The sequence below is a fragment of the Centroberyx affinis genome, unplaced genomic scaffold (genome assembly GCF_046629955.1).
Source record: "Centroberyx affinis isolate AG114_WGS23_722 - 3 ecotype Tasmania unplaced genomic scaffold, CSIRO-AGI_Caff_v1 ptg000873l_1, whole genome shotgun sequence".
Lineage (NCBI taxonomy): Eukaryota > Metazoa > Chordata > Actinopteri > Beryciformes > Berycidae > Centroberyx > Centroberyx affinis.
Window position 1 is genome coordinate 42,972 of NW_027279465.1, and position 25,884 is coordinate 68,855.

Here is a 25,884-nt window from a genome sequence, read left to right on the forward strand (position 1 = left end):
AGATGCAGAACTGATTCCTTCTCTCCCAGTTTACTTTCAAAAATTTGATTTTATTCACTTCTGCTGCGAGGCCGATCCATGGGAACGCCTGGGAAGGTCATGTCTGCACGCACACACACACACACACACACACACACACACACCCATATACACACACACACACACACACACACACACACACAGACAGAGAGAGAGCCAGACGTGGATTTGGAGGTCGGGGGTGGGCGGAGTGGAAACGGGAGCCTACCTGCCTGTCTGCTCCATGTGTGCAGCGTTTGGAAAACACATCATTAATGTTTATTGGAAAAAAAGCCGGTAAACCCCCCCCCCCCACACACACACACACACACACATTCACACACACACACACTCCTCTGATATTCCTATAGGGACTTATAGTGTGTCTGTGGTACTGAATAGTAAGTTTATAGTAACCTTTTGTGCTTTAAAGTAGTTTTATCTCCTATAGTATCTCTATAATAATAAGGACTAGTTTGCTGCTCAATAGTGAGTTTATAGTGACTTTATTGTATTTATGGCATTTATTATTGGGTATTTGTCTTCTGTGATACCACCATAATATCACTATAATATTCCAATAATATTCCTACGGGGACTTATTGTATTTAACAGTGAATTTATTATTATATAGTTATATTTATCTCCTCTGGTATCACTATAGTTTAGGTATATATCGCCTAATATGTAGCTTTGCTGTGATATTTGTTTAATTTCCTCCTGAAATTAATTAGAGGATCTGAAAAGCAAGCAGTCCCACCCCACCCACCACACACACACACACACACACACACACACACACACACACACACTCCTTGACAAAAACACTAGATTTCTCATCATTTGGGCTTTTGAAGAGACTCACTGGAGCATAAAAAGAGAAAAGCTGCAGCGTCGAGTGTAAATTTGACTTTTTTTGTGGGGTTTTTTTGGGTGCTGTTGTGTTCAGGGTGGCAGGGTGGGGGCTGGGGGGTGGTGGGGTGGGGTGGGGTGGGGTTTGGGTGGGGGGGGGGGGGGGGGGGGGGGGTAAAAGCACTTCTGGTTTCCTCCCCGGGGGTGTTACACTGGTGTCGGCTGGCCTAATTCCCCAAAATAGCTCATTGATGGAGAATGAGGCGGAGAGTCGGTCGGTGCGGAGCGGGGCTGTGGAGGCTTGAGAGCAGAGCTGCAGTCTGTCAGGAGACTCCGCTCACCAAGCCGTTTTCCCATTTATGTTATTATTATATATTTTTTTTTAGTTTTACATGCAAATATTAAACTGAAGTTCCACCCAGAAGTGAGTGTGTTTGCGCTCGGCCCTCCGCCTGGCTTCACAGCGCTGCAGCCGGCACGATAACCGATGTGTAACTGCAGTATTACTTTTCTGTACTGTACTTCTATCATCCATGATCACTCCAGACTGTATTCCCCCTGCTGTGACCTCTGACCTTTCACCTCCTTACTATCGGTCGCTTGTAATGTTGCTGATCTACGAACTGAATTTTCTTCTTCTGTTGTACTTATTGCAGGTCGCTACGGATAAGAGCAGGAGTAGTAACAGCAGTAGTAGTAACAGTTATAGTAGTAGTGGTAGTAGTAACAGTACTACTACTGTTACTACTGTTACTACTGTTACTACTGTTACTGTTACTAGTAGTAACAGTAGTAGCAGTAGTAACAGTAGTAGTAGTAGTAGCAGTAACAGTAGTAGTAACAGTATTAGTAGTAGCAGCTGTCCACTCAACTGTCTCTACCTCGCTCTACCACCCTCTCTCTCTCTCTCTCTCTCTCTCTCTCTCTCTCTCTCTCTGTTAAAGCATGCAGAGGGAAAACAACAGACAGACAGGAAACACCTGGAATCACAATATAAATATAGATCATGAACAGAAGATGATCAAGTTAAAGAAAATATACAAGTGTATTATGGATCCTATAACACAGTACTATACTTGTATAGTACATGTATGCGTTCATTTGTAATATTACACAGCACACACACAGTTAAACATGAGTTAAGACATGGCTCTGCTTATTTTGCCTTTCAGGAGAAGTAGACAAGCCTCTCTCTCTCTCTCTCTCTCTCTCTCTGGTGTGAAAGTCACATTTGGGGAAACACTATTGTCAGTTTTAGCAGCAGACGGGCCAAAAATACACCATTAATATTTGTATGTGCGCACACACACACACACACACACACACACACACACGGAGGGCTTCCTGCTACTCTCTTCCCTGCGTTGGAACTCATTTGCATGCTGTCATCATCACTGCCTGCTGCCAAATTGTGAAATCAGAATTAAAACTTTGCATGCTGACCTGCTTCACTGACGCATTTCTTCTCTTCTGACAAACGTATACATGTCAGACGTGTCATTTTCCATTTACTGCCCCGGGCTGACACACTCTGCAGTACTTTAAATAAAGCAATACCTGTTGTGGTATTATTAAAGGTGCTATGTGTAGCATTTTTAAACATTCATATATCATTGTCAAATTAATGTTTCTACCTTGGTCTAATGACTGTAAACCGATGAGAGCATGTTGGAGTCGATTGGTCTCTATCTCACAGCAGCAGTATTGTTAGTTCTAGTGTTTCTCTTTTCTTTGTGGGGTGACGTTACACTAATCAATAATATAGTTAGCAAACAATTTCCCTACAACATCAGGTAGGCTAACGCTAAGCATGTCTACTAACAAAGTTGCTATTCTGACTTTGTTCTCGAAATGTTACGACTTTATTCTCGTAAAATTACGACTTTTGTGTAGTATTCCGACTTTTTTCTCGAAATATTACAACTTTTTTCTCTAAATTACAACTTTATTCTCATAATATTATGACTTTTTTCCTGTCGTACCTTCCACCATCTGCTGCCAGAAACTCTTTCAGCTTTAGCTCCGTTTTGCTCTGGAAGAACAGAACCTCTTCCTGTTTTGTGCCGTAAAGCGATCCAGCAGATTTCCCTCCAGATCCACCAGGTGAAGGAGAAACAATGGAGGATGCAGAGTAGAGGCTGAGAGAGGCTGACAGGCTGAGGGTCTGGTTTGTTTATGGTAATTATACTAATATCTCTAAATCAAACTGGTTATAATTTATTGATGTTAAACTGACACACAGAGCAACTTTAACATCAGGAAGCAATGAAAAAAAACACCACAGATGAACAAGAAGCAACATCAGAAGTATAAACAGCTCCGATATGGAAAGAAACTCATTAAAAGTTTTTTGCTGAAATGCAAACGGAAACTTTCTCTCTTCTCTTCTCTTCTCCTCAAATCACTTTTTCTCTTCACTTACCTTCCTGTTTGACTGTTCGTCAGAAACAATATTGACACAGCAGTTTACAAAATTGCAAAATGTCAATTTTCCAAAACAAAAGGGTAAAAAAACGCCGTGCTGGCTGTCACTGATTATAGTTTTCCTGTGAGCCTCATGCAGGCTGTTGCAGCCGAAACAAGTTGCTCTTTAATATTTAAGATTTGTCAATTGTTCTCAAAGAGTCGCTGAATTTTTTTTATTTTTCCTTTAATTTTTCAAAACAAGAAAGTCAGGTGAAAAGCCTGAAAAGTTGTGTGGCACTTTTCACACAAAGAAACTCAACATGCTTTATTCAAACAGACTGTGATAAAAACTACTTATCACATAGAAAAAATACACATATAGGCTATATTACATTGAGAAAAGACATATAGGCTATATAGGCCTACACATTTCCCACAGAAGAAATGTACATATACTCTTATTATATAGAGAAACTAGACATATGTATAGTGTATATAGGCTATCACATAGGCAGAATATACATACATGTAAATCACTTGGAGAAAATATATAAATAAGCACATCACAGAATATGAACATAGAAAAAATATAGGCTACATATATATCACAGAGAAAATATACATAGAGAAAATATACTTCTATGCATATCACTTAAAGAAAATATACATAAATACATAGCATAGCCTATAGAGGAAATACTCATATAGCCTACACATATGACGTATACATATGCATACAGTAACTGATTTAGGCTATGATTTGATTTGAAAACAAATAATGATCAATAATACAAAATATTAATCATGTAGCTTGAGAACATAATCAGTTATTCTGTGTGAAAACACGTACGGTGCAACAGTTCAAAGTGATCAATATCTACAACGCAGATAAGTATTTGCAGTGAGAACATGTAGGCTACCGTGTCATAATAATGCAAACTGATCAGTATCTATAACGCATCTAATGTCTCTCTCTCCCTCTCTCTCTCTCCCTCGCTCTCTCTCTCTCTCCGTGGGTGTTGAACCTGCCTGTGTTTGGTATTCCGTGCAGAAAGCCTCCCACGCCCCGTGTGTCCGCCCACGCGCGGATTTGCGTCACGCAGGGAGCAGCGTGGGCGAGAGAGAGAGAAGCTCTGTGGCAACCGCGGAATATCCCACTTTACCCTGATGCGTCAAGCTGCGCGCACTCAGCCCGCGACACACCGGAAGCGCGGCGAGGCGGACTCCAAAATAAAGGTCGGTGGGGTTTTTTTTATTTTTTTATTGCATGTTTACTAGCTTTTTTTGGTTTGTCCTTAGGCACTAAAAACACAACTGGAGAGAAAACAAAAGTTATTGGATACAAGTGATGTAAAATAAGAAAATACAAAGGTTCCTACAATAAAACAGACTAACAAACCGCCCACAGAAACAGACACTTAAAACATTAAGTATTGGGGATGTGCCGAGTAATAAAACATATTAAAATACTAAAACCAGAGTGAAACTGTAGCTAAAAAAAAAAAGATTATAAATGCGAATAGAGCAAATACAGGGAATTTAAGCATAACACAACTGATAAGTCCAACACTAGAACGTTCTATTCTATTTAACAATAGAATCTATTAAAGAAAAGTATGAGAAAAAGTCTGAATTATAGCAGGATGAGGGTGGGAAAAAACCAGCAGTAGCCTACAACTTGGTAAGACCATGAAAAAAAAGAGGCAGAATATTTCTGTGTGTGTGAAAATATTCCAAACACATGAAATATACAGTATGTTGTATGTCATGATTTGAAAAAATTATAAACCTGCTTCCACAGCCGTTAGGAGCTATTGTGTGACAACTGTGTGTTAAAATTTTTTTTTTAAGATAGCCCATCTAAGTCATTGAATATAAGTGCTGTAATTCTTTGTGTATTTAATTTTAGCACTGTTACTACAAACATGTTACAGTGAGTTGAGTTTATAATAGAAAGTATTACAGTGAAAATAAAGGTTGTATCTAAGGTGGAATAAAATAGTAGTTTTTTCCCCAAAATGGCATTTCCATAGCATAAAGACACAGCCATATAGACTGAGTCTTTGAGTATATTTGGTATTCTTATATATTTATACTGTAGGCTATATGAATACACGCATGGTAAATAATGAGTTTACAGTGACATTATTATACTCTGTGGTATTTTGGGTTGCCAAAGTAGACTCAGACTATATAGGCCTAACTATTCCTTATTGCCGTGAAAATGATATCGTGAGGAAATAGAACAATTTTAATTTAATTTCCTACAGATTCCACCTTAAATACAACCTTTATTTTCACTTATCTTGCTGCAACATGCGTGCTCATCAGCGTGGCTTTTATTTTGAAATCCACAACGGGAAGTGGCCTTGTGTATGGTGTCTGGTTTGACAGTGGTGGAGGGTGCAGGGGAGTGGAGAGACTGGGAGAAGACTCAAACACTCACACACACACACGCACACACATACACTCACACTGACACACACACACACACGCAACACACACGCAAAAAAACACGCGACGCACGCAGATCGCTCTCTTCTCTCGCGCTTTAATTTCTGCGTTTTCTCTCACCGAGAAGAAAAAGAAAAAGTTTCCAGAGAGAGAGAGAGAGAGAGAGAGAGGGAGGGAGAGAGAGAGAGAGAGAGAGGAGCGGCGCTGGGTCGAGCAAGCGCACTTTGGCTTTTTGTCTTGGAAATTATTTTTTATCTTCCTTTCGCTCTGATTTTCTTTTTACTTTATTTTATTTTAATTTACACACCCGGCTTCTGGATCTACACTTCTCGTCTTCCAGGGTTTTTGCAGACATTGACAGCCAGGCTCTGCTTCACCCGGTATACAAACAGAGAAGAAGAAGAAGAAGAAGAAGGAGAAGGAGAAGCGGACCAGGGCGGACCAAAGGGGGCCAGAAGTGTCCAGGTAGGCCCGTTCAGACTGGAATCAGATTGTATTATTGTTATGTGTGCGAGCCGACAGCCTTTGTCTCTGCTGCTGCTTTTATTCTCAATTATTCTCAATCCATTTACAAAGATAATATGCAAATATCACCGCAAAACTCTTAAGTACACTGACAACATAGGAGATAAACCAAAAATACCATAGAGTATCATCATTTCACTGTAAACTCATTATTGAGTAGCTATACACATGCTATAGGAATATTATAGCGATACCATAAGCGATAAAAACACAAGGGCAAAATGTAACTCTAAACTCACAGTTCGGTACCATAGACACACTGTAAGTCCCTGTAGGAATATTATAGGAATATTACAGCATTACTATAGAAGATAGAAATGCAAAATGTCTCTATAAAGTCATTATAGAGCGCCATACGACACGTTATAAGGCCCTCTAGGGATATTATAGGATTAATACAGTGATTTTGCACACTCTGCCATAAGCTGTATGTCTTTGTCAGTTGTGATATCTGTGTTATTGTCATTTCTGTGATGAAACTGTTTCATTTCAGCAATATTCACTCAGTAGTTTTGTTTGTTTTAGTAAGTAGACTAGTTCAAGGGTTTTCAAATGTTTTCAAGGACCACCCCCACCCCTCACCCCCCCTTTCTGAGAGGATTGTATTTGTTGTTTGAAAACCAGGATTACAACAGTCATCCTCTAATTTCATTCTCTACTTAGATATTTCATTATCTAATAGCAGAGCTAGTTTCTACTGAATTAAATCACAGTGGAATAAAACTATTCTTCATGTATTTTTCTGGGGGAACCCCTGGCCCGCTGCATGCCACCTCACCTGGAAAAGTACACCAGTGCGCGTGTGTGTGTGTGTGTGTGTGTGTGTGTGTGTGTGTGTGTGTGGCAGTGCACGCCTCTCGCTTCTCCTATCCAGGTGAAAAGCTGAACTCGCCAAACTCGCTTTTCTTTTGCCGTACAGCTTTTGCAGGCAGGACTTCAATTACGGCCTGCATTCACAACCGGCTATTACACCCATAACACACACACACACACACACACACACACACACACACATCTGCTGTGATAAAACTGGAGTAAGATGGGAGGCTGTTTGATATCGGCATGAGTCGGGGTGTGTTTGCACAGACGGCTGCGCTGTAAAGCTGAATTACCAGTGAACTAACAGGATGACATGAGATATTCTTCCCTGTCGATAACAATCCATGGGTATCCTCCCCTGTTACGGACCATGCATGTGCACTGAATGGATCCAGGGTTTCTATTTGCAGTAGATACTCACAGTGCGGCGCTGACAGAGCTAATGGACGGAGCTCAGCTTGCTGCAGAGTCAGAGTCGTTTTATTCACCAGAGGCAGTAAACGTACAGACATCTGTCTCAGCAGCAACGGTGCAGAGACACTTACATATTAACACAATACATATTAACATGGCTACTAAAACACATGATGCAGGGATAATGGGAACTCATATAGAACAAAGGGAATGGAGGACGACAGACACTAGAATAAATGTCACTCTACACATGAGACTGTAGCTTTCAAGTGAAGTAACGTTCCCTCCGGCGGCCATCTTGGAGGTCTTCAGCTCTGTGAACAGCTGACTGACAGTTAATTTCTGTCTGTTTCTGATCATTTCATCACTGATCCATCTGATTGATTTAGTGTTTAGATAATGTCAGCTTGTTAGCTAGCTAACCATAGCATCTGGTCAGCTAACCATCACTGTCTTGTTGTTAACACATCTGATTAGCACACTAGCTAATGTATCTAGTAGCAGCTAGCGTTAGCATGTTCACATTAACATCAGTGTGTTTGCTGGCTAGTTAGCTAGCTAACAGTTTGTTCAGGTTAACTGAGCTGACTCTTCTCAAGCTACAACTCTTCATGTTTTGGAGTAGAGACTAGGGCCAAAGACAAGACAGTTTACTGTGTCACAGTAACCTATATTTGGAAACAAATCCACCTTATCACACTATTCACTTTTACTGAGAACGTTACTGAATGGATCTACAGCCACACCACAACAAGCTGACTCAGCTGCTCTCTGCTTCTAGCTGGTTACACTTTATTAACTAACACACAGTTCTACAATGTTCCTCCATGTTGGAGACTCAGCTGCTGAGAGCAGATTGGTGAAGCAACTTCAAAACCTCTATTAGTAGTAGTAGTGGTAGTGGTGGTAGTACTATAGCAGCAGTAGTAGTAGTAGTAGTAGTAGTATGATTAGTTGTACTGTCACTCCACACAGTATACTACATCTCTCTTGATATAAACAGTAGACTATACATCAGTCTACATACAGATACTCATTCAGTGTCTATATTCACTCAGGCAGCATTTCCCTCGTCAGTCTCCCAGGTCCGTCAGCCTGCCGCTGGCCGGGCCGAGGCCTGGCTCCCTGGTTGAGGCTAGCCGGGCCTATTCTGGGCGAGGCGAGCCCGCCACCTACACATCCTGCAGGGGTGGAGAGAGGCATGTGGTCCTCCCAGCAACCCAGGCCTGCTGACTGCCACTCCTCTGTTCGCAGGCCTCCGCAGGGCCTCACGTGCACGTAGGAAGGGAAAACTGAAGCCTGCAGAGTCAAAAACAAGCCTCTTCCTCGCTCGCTCGCTCGCGCTCGGTTCCTCTTGTCGCTCCCTGTCGTCTCGAGGCGGAAAATGACACGTAATTTGTGTTCGTGTGGCTCAGGATTGAGTGTTTTGCATCGTAAGGGCCGAGGCTGGAGGCAGAATGACGGCGGCGCTCTCGCAGATAAATACCAATCAAATCTGAGCAGATGGGCTGTCAGGACGGCAAACTGCCAAACATCCCAACCAGACACTTTATTCACCAAGTCCAGTGAATGTAGAGGGATTTATCTTGGTGGCACTGATGCAGAGACATACTGACTAAAATAGCAACACAATAATGAAACACATGATACAGGAACAACAGGACAGTATAAGTGTATATGTAAGGTGTAAATACATAGTTATAACCTGTATTTACAGTAGATTATACCTATCACTCCACATATAGACAGTAGACTGTACCACTATATATAGACAGTAGATTATAAATATCACTCAGCTTTCAGGCAGCATGGCATCCAGTCCTGTATTTGCCTGTTTCAGCAGAATCACTTTTGCAGGATATTTTATTAATCTGCTTGGAATATCAGAGACTCAAACATCAGGATAGTCCTGTCACAGGACTGTGCATTTGTAGTTTATTCATGACCCATGCAAAGTCTTTTTCTGCTCATCCGATCCTATACATAATTCAACTAACCCCAAAACCAGGCGTTCGCGAGCAACACGGCGCTCAGTGCTGCCACCTGTGGTTGGGAAGAGTGCGTACAGCCTTCATCTTGTTCCTTCTCCACCAAGTGAAAGATTTTGTTTGATAATGTACATGTTGTCAGGTGTGTGAGATTAAAAAAAACAGCATGGTTTGATTTATGTATGGGATAAACGTCACAGGTCAAAACAAAACTACAAACCGTCCTGTGGCAGGGAAACATCAGGAGAGCTTCATTCACCTCATATAAGAAGTGATATTGTATAACAAAATGTGGAACTCCATAGGTAGAGCAAGGCACTGCCGGGGTTTGGGGTTCAATTCCCACTGGTGCCATTGATACTGTGTACTGTGTAAGTGTAGGCACTTTTTTTTTGTCAATAACGTCGTCCACCCAGTGCCTGAAATTAACTTTTTGTCACCTGCCAATGGCTGATAATAACATGAATGTAATAATATGAAATTCCAGTTCCAATTAATACATTTGTCATAGGTCACCCTACCTGTATTCGGTGCTATTTTGTAGAATCAGGTTCTGTGTGAATCATCCAATAAAGAATGAGCAGATTTAGAGTTTTAATTAGTTGTAAAACAAATTTACAACTAATTAATAAATTAACTAATTAATTTATAGAATGTTTTTTCTTGTTAGTGGCCTCACTCCAGCTGTTTCCACATGGGAACAACATGAAGTTCGGACGCTACTGCTTTGTGTAAAGCAGCGTAACAGGCAGCCAATCAGGAGCCTGTATGATACAGAGACATTGTGTTGCTTTGATTTGATTGGCTGACAGTTAGAGAGAGTGTACGGTGGCCAGCCAGCCAATCAGGAGCCTGTATGATACAGAAACATTGTGTTGCTTTGATTTGATTGGCTGACAGTTAGAGAGAGTGTACGGTGGCCAGCCAAAGTTTGGAAACAGGCAAAACCAAAGACTGAATATAACTGAAGTGTTCAAATGTTATCGTCTGTAAAGTTACCGGTGATTTATTCAAACTGAACTAATTTTACCGGCAGGTGATACTGTCAGACCCTGTGTTCACCAAATGGCTTATCTGCCACTTACACTTTTGATACTGTTCAACTACCAGACAAGCTAAATTAAACGCTCTTGAAGTTATGCAAATATTTTAAAGTGCAAATACATGTGACATTTGGTGGGCAGTTTTATCCAAAGTGTCTTTCCGAACCAAAAGTGCACGCATTTTAAGAAAGGTTCCCCCTCAGCCTGGCAGTGTTTGTACCATGCTCTTCTCACTGAGTTAAACAGGACATCAGCCACTTTCCAATATGTTTTTCCCCACATCTGCTGTAAATCCAAGGTCTTCTACAAACCGTTTGCTGTGTTGCGTCCTCTTCCAGGTATGGCGGCGGTGTTGCCGAGAACCCTGGGCGAGCTGCAGCTCTACCGGATCCTGCAGCGGGCGAACCTGCTCTACTACTACGAGGCCTTCATCCAGCAGGGCGGCGACGACGTGCAGCAGCTGTGCGAGGCCGGGGAGGAGGAGTTCCTGGAGATCATGGCCCTGGTGGGCATGGCCAGCAAGCCGCTGCACGTGCGCCGCCTGCAGAAGGCGCTGCGCGACTGGGTCACCAACCCGGCGCTCTTCAACCAGCCGCTCACCTCGCTGCCCGTCTGCAGCATCCCCGTCTACAAGCTGCCCGAGGGCTCGCCCACGCTGCTGAACGCCCAGGACCGCGCCAACGCCGGCAGCGTCAAGATGCCCAAAGCCGTGGCGGCCGCCTGCTCGGACCCCGGGAAGCTGGACGTGGCGCGGGACAAAGTGTCGGCCGGGTCGCCCCTGCAGGGCAGCAGCGAGGCTCGCTTCTGGTCGGGCCACAGCAACGACAGCGAGCAGAGCCTGTCGCCCTCCGACCTCGGCTCCCCGTCCTCGCCCCGGGACGGGCTGGAGGCCCTGGACGCCGCCGCCGTCCAGTCGGTGCTGGAGTGCGTGGACAGGATGGCGCCGGGCCTTCCCAAGACCGACCCGGCCGAGGTCAAAGAGCAGCTGAAGAGCAACAAGAAGCTGGCCAAGATGATCGGCCACATCTTCGACATGAGCGACGACGACCCGAGGAGGGAGGAGGAGATCCGCAAATACAGCGCCATCTACGGACGCTTCGACTCCAAGAGGAGGGACGGCAAACACCTGACGCTGCACGAGGTTGTCTGCAACAAAAATATGTTTATTCGAATTTTCAAGTGCTTTACAGGCAATAAAACAATTATAGAACAAAAGAATAAGATAAATGAAATGCCAGGCGTAAGATGTGAAACAGAGGCAGACAATATTTAGTATTTATACCAGCTAAGAATTTGGTTTATTCTGCTTCATCATTATTCTATAAAACAAAAATAGATTCATTTTTAATATTTTAACTCTATCCTCACCATCACTCCTGCCTTTTTTCAACAAAGCCCTACTTTGGGCAATAATTCAATATTATATCGTTTTTCAATAGAATCATATTATGAAATAAATAAATAATAAATAAAGATATTGAGTTATCCTGATAAGACAGGAGTGATGGTGAGGATAGAGTTAAAATATTAAACATTTTTGTCCTATAATTTATTGCTAAAAAGCAAATACTAATTAAAATCTCCTACGAAATGAGATCAAATTTGGGAATATTATTTGAAAATTAGTTTCATCACACTTTATATTACCATGCAGTTAAATGTGATCAATTTGATTATTTAACATGATATTGAAATGTTTTCTTATGATTATCGTAATATTATTTTTACCCCAAATCTCATCTGATTATGTGAAGAACTAAAGATGCACATTTGCACACCTGCTCTTTAAATCTGATAATGTGGATAGCCAACAATGCAGTTTTACACACCTTGTATTTACGCTCCTGCAGTGAAATATAAATGTGTTAATCTTTAAACTGCAATCATCTGTAAATCTGTGAATAGTCAACAAACAAATGTATTTACTGTAATGCTGGAGGAGTTGTCTTGTCTCCTCTGGTCTGATCTAACCTGACCAGGATGTGTGTCTGTCTGTCATGTGTAGCTGACGGTGAACGAGGCGGCGGCCCAGCTGTGCATGAGGGACATGGCTCTGCTGACCCGCCGGGACGAGCTTTTCGGACTCGCCCGCCAGATCTCCAGAGAAGTCACCTACAAATACACCTACCGCACCAGCAAGTAAGAGCTGAGGAACACCATCTACTTCCAAATCTCAGTGCAACGTTTCCGTTACAGACCTTTTTCAAAGCAGCGTTCATGGAAATTACCAGTAGGCTACATATGGGCTAGGTTGTCATTGACAGGTGCAGGACAATTAACAATCAACTTAATAAACATAATACATCATATATATATATATATATATAAATACATACAAGTAGGCCTACTTCAAGGTCTTGTTTGGTGAAATTCAAAGACACAAAATTGTCTTGTTTTGGGGTCAGAGATGATTGATGATGATCAAAATTAGACATCAACATATAACAGCTATCATTATATGAGCAATTAGACCAATTATTATCAATACTGTTCCATTTCCCATCATGTGTTAGGTCAACAGAATATTTTACTGTCATTATAATATAATTGATTTCCTATTCAAATATATTTCCTCCCATACCGTAATTGAAGAGTTTTGTTTCAAAGATATTGTAGCAACATTTTGAAAAATGTGACACCTACTGTGACAATATAATTGCCGGCATGAAAATAAATCTCATGAAATTACTAGCTACCCCAAAATGTTTACTTGGAAAAAAGTGACAATTTAGAAGAATTTGTAATATTCAACATTGAGCATCACATAAGATTTTTTTATTTTACAAAAACGAATATGAAGCGTTTTGGAAGGAAACCTTTCAGTTGTAGCATATAACTAAATATAAAAATATATTTAGTTATAAAAATATATTATATGAACTGTCTGTGTTGCTCTGTGTTTTTCTGTCCAGGTCTCGCTGTGGAGACCGAGACGAACCGTCCCCCAAAAGGATTAAAACAGAGGTAAGGTCAGGTGAAATATTACTGCAGTCAGATTAAAACCATGTAATTGCGATATTAATGTTTTTCTTTTACTCAAATTAAATATTTCCATGGTCATTTATGTGCAGAGTGAGTTTCAAAATCCATGGATGTCCATTAGAAAATCAGCATTCTCCTCTTGCATGGTTTTTGTCAGAAAACAGTGATGTAGTGTTGTGTGTTGACTCTTAGTGGGTTAGATAGTTTTATAACATGATTTATGGATTATGGAATACACATCTTGGAGTTTGGCAGAAAGTATTTACAGAAAACAGATGGCTACTTTATGCAGTTAAAAAAAGATCCAGTGGAAAAAATACTGTGATTTGATGAACAATGACATACAAATTTGCCCAGGAACAAATTCTATCTACTGTCATGTTAGAAAAACATCCATCTTAAGGCAGCATTTTATTTATTACTGAGTCTTAAAATCTTATTTTGAGTTGAGTTTATTTATTTGTACAATTATTAAAAAGACAAGACCAATAGAATCAGATAGAAAGACGAATTGTGAGCAGTGTGACCTCTGACCCTTGACCTCCTTGGTTTTGGTTGGTTGTAATATTGGTGAACCTGGAACTGAAGCAGATTCTACTGTTTCTACTCACTGGAACCTGGATAAATTTGCATCAGTTAAACACCTAAAATGTGAAGATACAGCATTCACAGATGAAGTTCTTATTGAGGTTTTTAAAAGTGAGTCGATCAACAGAAACAACATAACAGCCTTGAACGGAGTACAAAGCGACCTCAGTGTTAATCTCCTGACACACTTGGCTGATCACAGGTTTTCTTTAAGCTCTGAATGGCTCCTCTCAGTTCGTATACAAATGATCGAAAACACGTGTGGCTGCAAACTCTGCTGGGATTTCAGCTGAGATGCAGATGAACAAACACCTGTTCAGCAAAACTACTCTGGACTCCTAAAGGGGAATTCCAGCCAAATTCAGTTAAGATGCTGTTCTGCAGAAGCAGAAATTTTCCTAAAATTTCCAGTTGTTCTTTCTGGTTGTTTTGTGTTTTAAATTCATCAGATCAAGGACAATTAAAAATCAAAAACAAAATTCTAGATGTTTAATACTAATACTATTACTATGAATAATAATAATAATTATTATAATTACAATAATTGATGTTAAATATTGGTAAATAACTAAGTAGATTTAAATAAATAAGTGAATGAATAAGTAAATAAATAAATACATAAATGAATAAATAAAGAAAAGTGATAATAATACAGTTATAATACATTAAAACAAGAAGGCACCACCAGATAAAAAGATAACAGAGGTTACAAACCAGAGTCATTGTAAAATTAAGAGGATAAAAATATACAAGCAAAAGCAAGTCGATGAAAGTATGTTTTAAGAAGTGATTTTAAAAAATAATACTGATTCTCCTACCATAAGCTCCTTATACAGGGAAGTGACTGTCCACTTCATGATCTCCGTTTCCCTCTAAATCCTGAGCATGCTCAGTTTCAGCCTCTTCTTCTGTTTTCTGCTGTCAGTCTCGTTTTCCTCTGGAAACCAGTTCAGCCTGTGAAGGCAGAGGAGCGTCAGAATCCTGGTTCCAGGTGTTTACAGTCTGAACCGCTTCAATAATGAGACTGAAACCAGAATACACCACATGTCATATTCAGGTTAATGTGATTAGAAAATGATGTTTACTTGGCAATTTCTTATTCAGACTGTTGTCTTAACCGGGTTGATATCGGATTACTGCTGTCCATGTTCATGGCTAATGATTATCAATCAAATTCTTGGCCAAGAAAGTGAATAAGTTCCTTTCTACCAACATCCTCAACTGCTGCTCAGTGGCCACCAGTAGAAGACTGTGGTTGTACTGGGCAGCTTCCAGTATGAATGATTGGAAATGTATGGGAACTCTAGGTTTGAGGGTGTAGACCATGTGTGCTTACCTTCCCTGGATAAATAAAAAGTTAATAAGTAAAAAAAATCGATAAATCAGTCGGTAACTCTATCACTCTTAACCTAATTAACCCTCATGTATGTACTGTTTTAGTTACAGAGAAAGTTCACCGATGACTTCCAAGACGCTGAACCTCTACCTGCTCAGTCGTCACTTGTTCTGGATAAAATCGTCAGCTAAATGCCTAAAGGTGTAAGATGTAAACTTGTGTCTCTCTCTCTCCTCCACACCTTCAGGAGAACTTCTTCGACATCCAGGAGGCGCTGCAGGCCATCCACATGCGGCAGGAGATGCTGAGGGAGCAGCTGGCCTGCGCCAAGTCGAAAGGAGAGGAAACAGTCGGGCGAAACCTGCAGGTGAACAGACGATCTCTCATATCGGCTAGAAATCTCCACCCGTAATATTCTTACAGTGGTATAAGCTATTAGTTAAAGCAGAAATGATCCAGATAGCTAAAACATTCTGATGCTGCGTTAACGTCGTATCGTAAGAAGTGGAAGAACGGGATTATGTCTCGTTGCTACAACTTGGAAGCATTCACATGTTTAGTATATTCACACATTATAAAGAAGAAGACGAACTAGAAAAGGCAGTTAAAATTAAGAAAAAGTATATTGTGCAGGTGAGGTAAAAACAAACCCACAAAGGCTTAACGCAAAACCGCACCTGAAACATTATACAATATAACAAAAAATACAAATGGAAACAAAATGGGATTAAACACAAAAATCAAGAAGAAATACTGCAGACTCAAATCAAGGTACAAAGAGCGAATTTAAAAAATAAAATAAATTGAATTCAAACACAATTAAACAAAACAAACAAAAAAAATAAATCCTGGCTTCATTCTGTTTCATTGTAAACAAGGCAGACTGACAACATTTGAGTGGTAAAGTACGAGTTTGTATACTGCGTTTGTATAAGCGCTTATGTAACGAAAACAAATGTCGCACAAAAATACAAATGCGGCAAATGTAACGTATCGAAAAACGAAGTTACGATATCTTGTTTGTGCAAAAACACTCCGAATCCGTAACCTCCCGTTGTGTTGAAAGGATTCTCGCCATATTGCTGACATATGTCGCCGAGCGCCGACAGATTTGCGTGTCAGCAGATGTTTCCAGATGAGCGTGCTGCAGGGATCCAGTTTGATCCCAGTCTTGTTTTTTATTGGTTTCCATGTTGGCTGCTGCTGCTGCTGCCATGGCTAGTTCCTAATTAGGACCGGAGTGTAGGAGGAGAGCTTTATGATAACTCATTACCCAGACCCACTCATCCAGCAGGCTCACATTAACTCTGTGTGTGTGTGTGTGTGTGTGTGTGTGTGTGTGTGAATGCATACTCCTTCATTTGTTTGTATGTGTGTGAACATATGCCTCTTCCTATGTATGTTGGTTGTATATCTGTGAGTATCTGTGGCTGCAGCTGCACTTGTTATTTCAATGTAATTTTTGACATCAGATTCCAAAGCTGTGGTTCTTATGGCTCCGTTCACACTGCAGGATTTCAAGTCTGAATTCCTGCTCATATCTAATATTTTTGGATGACTGTAGTGTAGGATGTAATCCATAATAATATCCCATAATAATATGAACTGACAGGGATGAGCAGAGTAACAATAACAAAAGACGTCACATCTGTTTCTGTTTCAACACATTTCAGCTCCAGTTTGGACTGAATTGAGGCGTCAAGTCGTCTGTTTGTCTCGTTGCTAATCAGACAAGCTGACTACACCTGGCTCAGTGACACCTGGCTCAGGTGGATGATGTCAGATTTACTTGTTGTCATGGCAACGCTGGGAAATTCCTATTTAGGTGTTCAAATACAAGTCGCATTTAGGCTGCATGCCTCGGAAGCAGATTTTGTAACACACATGATCTGGTATCAAATTTAGGACAATGCTGAAAAGATGTCGAAGGCGATCGAGTCCCAAGTTTAAATTCAAGTCCTCAGCGCACAACTCAAGTCAAGTCACAAGTCATCAATATTCAAATACAAGTAATGTCACAAGTCATCACAATTCAAGTCAGAGTCCAAGTCTGAGTCATCAATATTGAAGTTCAAACCAAGTTCGAGTCATCAATATTCAAACACAAGTCCAAGTCTGAGTCATCAATATTCAAACCTAAGTCCTAGTCATAAATATTCAATTCCGAGTTGTGTCACAACTCATCAGTATTCAAGTCCGAGTCCAGGTCATCAGTGTTCAAACCTGAGTCCAAGTCCAAGTGATCAATATTCAAACCTAAGTCCAAGTCATCAATATTCAAGTCCAAGTCAAATCACAAGTCATAATTATTCGAGTCAGTAGAGTCCAAGTGATCAATATTCAAACCTGAATTCAAGTCCGAGTCATTGATATTCAAGTCCGAGTCAAGTCACGAGTCATCAATATTGAAACCTGAGTTGAGGCACGAGCCAGGTCCAGGTCCAAGTAATCAATATTCAAACCTAAGTCCAAGTCATCAATGTTGAAGTCCAAGTCGAGTCATGAGTCATCAAAATAGGGACTCGAGACAGTAGAAAACCTTCCTCACTGCCCCTGTACTGTCAGGTGTAAAATGAGTGTGTTGGTCCTGCAGATGCAGCTGGAGCGTCTGCTGGCGCGGCAGATGGAGATCCTGCAGGACGCCGCGGTGCAGGAGCGGCTGCAGGCTCTGGACTGGAGGATCCCCCCCGCCGCCTTAAAGTACCTCAACGACACCCAGGGCACCAACGGAGCCGCCGCCGACGCCAGCAGAGACAACCAAGGTAGGGACGAGTCGACTCGGGTCCGATTCTTATTCAAGGAACATTTTTTAACTTAACATGCGGGTCACAAACAGAACAGAGAATAGATTTTTTTTTGTTTGTTTCTTTTTTTATGAGTTTTTTTTTTTGGGGGGGGGTGTTGTTTTTGTTTGTTTTGAACAGAACAGAGAATAGAAATGCTGATTTAAAAAACCAGAGAGAACAAACACACAAATATCACAGTCACAAATATTAAGACACAGTGACAAAGGTTGCAATGCATTCGACTTGTTTCCTATGAAAAATCACCTTGTTTCAGTAATATTCTTGAATGAAGCATCAATTTTATTCTGCCTTGTTTCAAGATATTGACACTTTAAAAAAAAAAAAAATCACGAAAACAAGCAAAATTGTTCACTTTTTTTTTTTTTTAGAAAAATTACAGCCTCCTTCCTTGTTTTGTCTCATTCTCTATCACTTTTCCCAATTCACATTTTTTTCTTTGTTAGCGTGAGTGACGTAACAATCGCTGACTCACTCTAAAACGTAGAAAATGGTATCATCGCTATATGCAAAATGTAAAAAAAATTGCAAAATGTAAAGTTGACAGTAAAAGTATACAAAAACAAAATGATAGCCTCCTCCAAGGTGTCGGTGTTCGCCGCCATTTTTCCAGAACAAGCCCTGGAACGCCTCTCGATTCTAATTGGCTAAACGGATGGTGACAAATCCATCTGTCCAGAACTTTCACTCCGTCAAAACGGATGGGAATCTGGCAGAAGCGGATGCATCATCAGCCCCTTTTTATTGAAAATGAACAAAAAGTTAAATATACGGACAGACACAACGGGGCATTGTGGGACTTTTTTTTTTACAGTGTACCAATGTTTTAAGACGGCTAATTTGAAGAAAACTATATTATATCATGTATATTTATGACAAAAAACAAAATTACACTGTAAGGAATGCCACAGGAGGCGTGTCTGTGTGTCGGAGCGTTTTCGGCTCCTCTGGATGGAAACAACACCTATGGGTGCTGATTCTCCACACCCAGCCCTGGCAGCTGTCACGTTTTTTTCATCTCCGTTTTTCAGCTCCGACTTCTCAAAAATAGAGGGGGAAGAAAGAAGAAAAAAAAAAAGAAAACATCATTATTCAGGATCTTCCTTCTCCTCCGGGCCTCATCTCATTTTCATCCTCTCCTCCCTCACCCACTCCCGACAGCTCATTATATCGCTGTTCCCACAATTCCCACAATGCACCTGTAATTATCACGCCCACGCCTGTTTACCTCCAGCCAGTTGCCCGGAGGGGGGCGTCTCTCTCTCTCTCTCTGTCTACCTCTCTCTCTCTCTCCCCTCCCCCACTTCTCACTGTTTTCTTTCCTCCCTCTCTCTCTCTCTCTCTCTCTCTCTCTCACATCCCTTTCTTCTACTGTCTCCCTCTCCCCCTCCTCCCTCTATTCTCTCTCTTGCCCTTTTTTCCCCTCTCTCTCTCTCTCCTCTTCTACTTCTCTCTCCTCCCCCTTTCTTCCTTTCTCTCTCTCTCAATTCAGTTCAGTTCATTGCAGCTTTATTGTCCTGAAGTACATTTCAGTATATACTGCCAAATCTTTGGTAGTAATCAATAATAACATCAAAGAAACTGCTAGAATAATGTTAATAATAACAATCTATGTAAACTAAAGAACAGATGAATGTAAATGTTAAGTATAGAAGAGTATAGAAGAATTTAAATTACAGGAAAAATATTTCTCCCTCTATCTTTCTCTCTTTCTTTCTTTCTGTGTCTCTCAACCTCTCTCTCTCTCTCTCTCTCTCTCTCTCTGGGAAACGAAATGCAAAGCTACAGCAGCTATTATGAGCTTCCTATTCAAGTTGAAGGAGAGGTGTGTGTGTGTGTGTGTGCGTGCGTGTGTGTGTGTGGCGCTGAAGGCTTCCAGTGCGTTTAGAGTGTAAAGGGAATAAAAGGCAAACACAAGGCTGAACAATCAGCGGCTTAACTCCATTACACAACACACACACACACACGCACACACACACACACACAAATGTTGTTGCTACAGGGATTATTACATTGATGCTAGTGTTAGACCGATACATGGGTCGATATTAAACTGGATCTGGTCCAGGCTGATGTGATGCAGTTTGATTGATTCCATGTTTATTGTAGAATTGATTAATACTATACTGGTTGTCTATGGGAAGACCTGAACCTGAACTGATTCTAATGAGACATTTTGATCAGATTCAACACAAGAATGCATCAATATGTTAGTGGCAATATCCTGGGTTTCAATGGAGAGTTTTTGTGTCCCGTGATGGTCTAAATGTTTAAAGGCTTTTCCAAATAGCAGTACTGGCCTTCAGAAACCCGTATCAGTCGAATCGTAATTGACAGCATCTCTTTTGTTTCTGGAATTAAATGATGATTCCATTGAATTTAACACTGAGGGTGTAATTTTCATCAAGTTTCCCAACATTTGTCTCTGTTGTTTTCTGAAGTTTTGGTTGCAGAGGTAGAGTAACGGTTAGAGAGGCTTGTGACCAGAAGGTCGTTGGTTTGAATCCCACGATCAACTAGGAAAATGTAGTTGCAGAGAGTGAATGAGTAATGCTCTCCCAGTTGACTTTGATAAATAAAGGAATAAAATTTGAATTATGTGGGTTAAAATTAAGACTTTGCAGTCATGTACTAATGTTTTGTTTTTTTGTGTCTGTCTGTGTGTTCGTCTATTTTTCAGATGAGCGACCAATCAACTTGCGGGTTGTCAGTCAGAACATGCAGGAAGGCGACCTCCCATTGGGCAAGCAGCTAGCCAATGAGCTGAAGCGTCATCACAACCACAACAACAACAACACAGATGAGACCAAAACACCAGCAACAGGTCAGTTGAGAGGAGAAGAGAAACCACTCAACAAAACCTGCAGGCAGAGAGTTCACTGCCTTGCTCAGCGACACTTGGACAGGATACATGGCTGTTGATGAACATACTTTAGCTGTTGCAGCATTTGAACTTGTGACCTTTCAGTTGCAGGACTCTTATATACTCTTAGAGATTAGTTTCAATATGATAGTTACTATTATTTAAACTAAGTGAGTGATGTTAGGTTAATTATTTGTATATAAAGTCAGAAGTTGTTCCATGTGTATTTCAGAAGATGTGATCTTTATGATTACAATATGAAACCTGCATATCATGGAATGACACTCTTGACTTGTTTTGTTGAGTTGAATCAAGGCTTGTAGCAACTGATAATGTAGAAACTGATGCAAATATGATATCTTATTGAAATGTAATAAAACAACTCTTTAAATGAGTCAAAAATATAATAATACCGGATAATGTAATACATTTCTGGATAATGTAATAACATCGTCAGATGTTTTCACAATGTTGTGAATTGTATTTTCTTCCTGTACTGCAATACATTATTATATTAACTGGTGCTTATTAATTACTAGGGTTGCTCTGTGTTTTTAAATTATCATAATACCAGTCTGATGACTTTATTATTTGGCAGTTATTACATTAATAGGTTTTATTACTTTATCAACCCATTTTGAGACATTTTGACCAATTATTCCAACTGTGTGGCAGTCATTACTTCATGAGTCTCTACCAGGCTTCAAAAGGCTTTATAAAGCTCTATGCTGATGATATCGTCCTTTCTCTTTATCTTCACCCTCAGAAAACGGGACGTCACAGCGGGCGTCCAGCAACGCAGACAAGAAGACCATCAAATCAGAGCCGGAAGACTCCACATAGTGCCTCCCGCCTCGCCCCCCCGCCACCCCACCACCCCTAGTACCCCCCCACTCTGTTCTACTCACACTTGACAGTATGCAGATATTACCCGTCAATAGATACTAAGCAAGCACAGCCACAGTAGAGCCTTAACAACCAATGTTGCCTCATGAATAGCATTTATTTTTCTTTATTTTTTTTGTTTTAAAAGGTATTTGCCAAAGCACCTAGAGAGCATGGTGAGAAGCCGAACAGGGCGATCCCCTCGATGCTCTGCAGGTCTTTGTCTGTTGATTAATTGTACACGTTAAGATGTACATGTAATTTAAGAGTGATCTGTTTCAAACATTTGTATACCTTTTACCTCTGCCTGGGTGTTATTTTTGTTGCTTTCTTTGGACTGCAGGGCTGAATCTTAACTCAGAGGTAGATTCAGGGATGGGACCAGACGAATTTGAAGCAAGCGGACATGCCAGTGTTGGTGCATAGCCTCACTGTGGCGAGTTGAGCGTCTTGATTTTGGAAACACTTTCTATGAGTAACATTAAGGTTCAACTGATATGGTTTTTTGAAGGCCAATGCCAATGGTTTTAGACTGAAGGTGCTGATGGTCGATATTTTGTGCCGATATTCAATATCTTACAATTTTTCCATTTTGATTCCAAACATTCCCAGTATTCAGTGTTTCCCTAATAATTGTATTTTCATTATGGTGGAAAAACCTCTGAAACAGCATTTAGACCATCATCGGACACTAAAACTCTCCATTGTAAGCCAGACTAATTAAGGCAAAAACTATGGGATACATTACTGCTTTAAATTAAGAATTCATTTACAAAAAAAAAAAAAATAACATCACAAACAATTAAATGAATAAAATATGCAAAGACAATAAAAGGTTTTTCTGTAGCTCCATCATATCAGAGGTGGACAACACTGATATTTAATAAAAGGCCAATATCAACAAACCAATTTATCAAAATAAACCTTATTTCTATAGTGCATTATAAGGGAACTCCTAATTAAATCTAATGCACTCATAGCCTTATGACCATGCTTATAAGAACACATAATGCTTACTGATGCTTTATATGAGCACTCATAAAACATTATAGATATAACTGATAATGAACTATATGTACAAGCATTTTGGGAATGTTTATGACTAGCTATCTATCTGAATGTTGTTGGACAACCTTTTAATCAGAAAGGGAAAACCTCTGATAGATAACTAGTCATAATGCAGTATAGATATGATACACATAGAAAGTGTTACCTTGTTTTTAAATCTCTAGTAAGGTCCGAGGAAGGAACTTATTTGTCTGCAGGCCACAGTGGCTGGTATCCCAAAATTCACAAGCTAAGTAGTATTTTTGACTAGAATAAGACACTGGTTGGCAGTCTTACCAAGTGTCTGGGAGTGTAGACAAACTTACCAGCAGTATCCAAAGATTTAGCAGCGTTTGGCTGATGGCTTGTGGTCATTTCCCTGGCCATCACCCCACATCTTCTGAGCCTGCATCATTCTCCCAAATCTAACTTAAACGTTTGTATTTGTACTGTAACTTACGCTGTTGTATAAATCATGGGTGCAAACAAGGGAATCATGGGGAAATATTAAAATGAAAGTACTGTAGGGAGAGTGAGTTACGATTCAGCCCTCAAGTGGATTTGTTTTTTTGTTGTTCAGTTCAGATGGGAAAACAGGAGAGGTGGAATTTGTTTTCCTCCCTTCCTCGCTCTTGTCTTGTGTATATTTATGGGAGGTAATTTAAATGGAGGATGTATAGGAGCTGTTTGGGAATAACAGCAGGGGACCTCTGTCATTCGTCTTGGCAAGATGGCCGGGCTGGCACGCCGGAGGCCGCGCTAATTGGTTCGTTTCACTTTGTAATTTAGCAAAACACTGCTGTTGGACCAAAACCACGCATCTGCAAAAAAAGTGAGTATTTCAGGAATGAAGAAAGGAAGGCGTATGTTCACATTGACGCCTGTGAGTTTCTGAAATGATCCCACAGGGTTTTAGCAGGCTTCAAAAGGCCCCATGGGTCATGAAAGTCACTCAACACATAAATGACCATGGATACTTTCAACTGAAGAACAATAAAAAAAACACAGATTGCAGATACGTGGTTTTTCCACAACAGCAGAAAAAGCAAAATTCCTGTTTATTGCTGTTGTTCGTGGAGCAGCAGCCTGGGGTCTGTAAATAGTACCATGATAACAAATAGTGCTAGCCTAATCTCTCAACCAGGGTTTTTCTTTGTCAAGTGTAACTTTGCTGTAGATTTTGGTGTCAATACAGTGTTTATGTATGTAGAGCAAAAAAAAAAAGAAATCTTAAGTGTCATTGCGAAAAAATACAACAGTGTGAAAGTGTCTGGTATATAAAAAAATGCTTTACAAGATGATAATGTTGATTAGCCTTAGCTCTTAACAGTGTTTAATCCACCTGTGATGGCCATCAGTGCATATTTCAAAGATGTGTTTTGCTGTTTAGAGGTAGATACATAACAGATAAGTGTTCACTGTGTTTTTACGTGTTCGCCACACTGTGTAAATATGTCTGTTTGCTCTGTAGGTCCAAGATGATAATAATGTCCAGACAATTTGGTCTAGCTCTCCTTCTCCCTGCTCGCTGCAGATAGTTTAGCCTCACTCACCGTAATGACAGACCAATGCAATATTTATGTAAGTAATAAGTCTATTTGCATACTATATGGTTCCGTCATTTTGTCATGTGCTCAATGAGTGTTGTCTGTCATCGGCATCAGGGTGGGAAATCACCACCAACCACCAACCAAGCTGGGAAATGTTTCAACACAGTCTCACAAAAATTCATGAAATGAGCACGAACTCTGAAAAGTGCTGTGGACGCGAATAATGTTTCAGATTACGTTCCTCCACCATGAAAGTATTATATGACAACAGGAATCAGACTGGACATTTTCACCTGTTGGTGAAAATGAAAAGGTTAGCTAATGCTTCAGTTTAGCAGCTAAAACAGTTTGGTTCAGGTTAGGTTCAGGTTTTGCTCACGGTTCAGTAAATGAAAACTTGTCATGAGTTGGGAATTGACCTCCACCCCCTTACTTTCCACCATGCTATTTCAATGTCGAACTACTTGTTTCTAGTTGTGTCTCCTCCACCTAATCCTTTCCTGCTGGGGAAACGTATTTCTCTGACTTTTCACACACAGAGTACGTTATTTGCATTTTAAGACATCGTGCTCATTTCTCAAAATTTTATGAGACCAGGCTGTTGTCTTTACTCTAGCAGCCACTATGGCAGGTAACCAACAAGGATTCAGGTCCTGTTCTATTCTAAAAAAAAAAGTAGTTGGCTGGGTAAAATCGTAAAAGTGGCTGGTGAATTTTGGAAGACACCAGCCATTGTGGCTGGTGGACAAAAAAAAAAGAAGTTCATTTCCTGCCCTGATTGGCTCCAATGCTTAGTTAGCGTCACTGTCGTACAATGTTTCAGAGAATAGCGCATGTCTGACCTGCCGTCTCACTGAACTAGTTCTGATCGATTCACCGTTCTCCTCACTGTTTATTGTAAAGTGATAGAGATAGATTAGGCTTCACCTAGTTATGCACCTGTTTTTTAAACACTAATATATTTTATTTGTTATACAGCACATAAACATTAAACTTTATTTTTTTGAACTCTATTGTGAGGTGCGTTCTCTGGTCAATGTCATCTACACCTAGTTCAAACCTACAGTGTTATTACCTTTTATGTATATTTGTATTTGTGTGATAATGTTATTGTCTCTTGTCAGATATTGGGTAAGGAGACCAATGGGCCAAACTCCCAAAAAGTTGGAGTAGTCCTTTAATAATAAGTCTTAATAACAACATAATATAATGACAATACTTATTAAGTATTGTACACTTGCCCTCCTCCACAGAGAGGTCAGAGGTCAGGGTGTGGAGCTGGTAGGGGTTCAGTGTCTTGCCCATGGACA

At 40.4% G+C, this 25,884-nt stretch overlaps 1 protein-coding gene across 1 annotated transcript; it reads left to right on the top strand.

Annotated features, from left to right (window-relative positions):
- The first annotated feature begins 5,704 nt into the window (after positions 1–5,704).
- On the top strand, positions 5,705–25,587 carry nab1b (NGFI-A binding protein 1b (EGR1 binding protein 1)). The gene is made up of 8 exons (XM_071521208.1): positions 5,705–6,195; positions 10,858–11,660; positions 12,525–12,658; positions 13,432–13,483; positions 15,673–15,792; positions 18,019–18,187; positions 20,910–21,053; positions 21,859–25,587. Exons 2-8 carry the CDS (start codon positions 10,860–10,862, stop codon positions 21,933–21,935), a joined length of 1,497 nt encoding a protein of 498 aa, XP_071377309.1. The 5' UTR covers positions 5,705–6,195; positions 10,858–10,859; the 3' UTR covers positions 21,936–25,587.
- Positions 25,588–25,884: the final 297 nt, after the last annotated feature.

Coding starts and splice junctions, on each gene's coding strand:
- nab1b (XM_071521208.1), top strand. CDS start 10,860: ATGGCGGCGGTGTTGCCGAGAACCCTGGGCGAGCTGCAGCTCTACCGG. Junction 18,188..20,909: donor CGCCAGCAGAGACAACCAAG/GTAGGGACGAGT, acceptor TCTATTTTTCAG/ATGAGCGACCAATCAACTTG. Junction 21,054..21,858: donor GACCAAAACACCAGCAACAG/GTCAGTTGAGAG, acceptor CTTCACCCTCAG/AAAACGGGACGTCACAGCGG.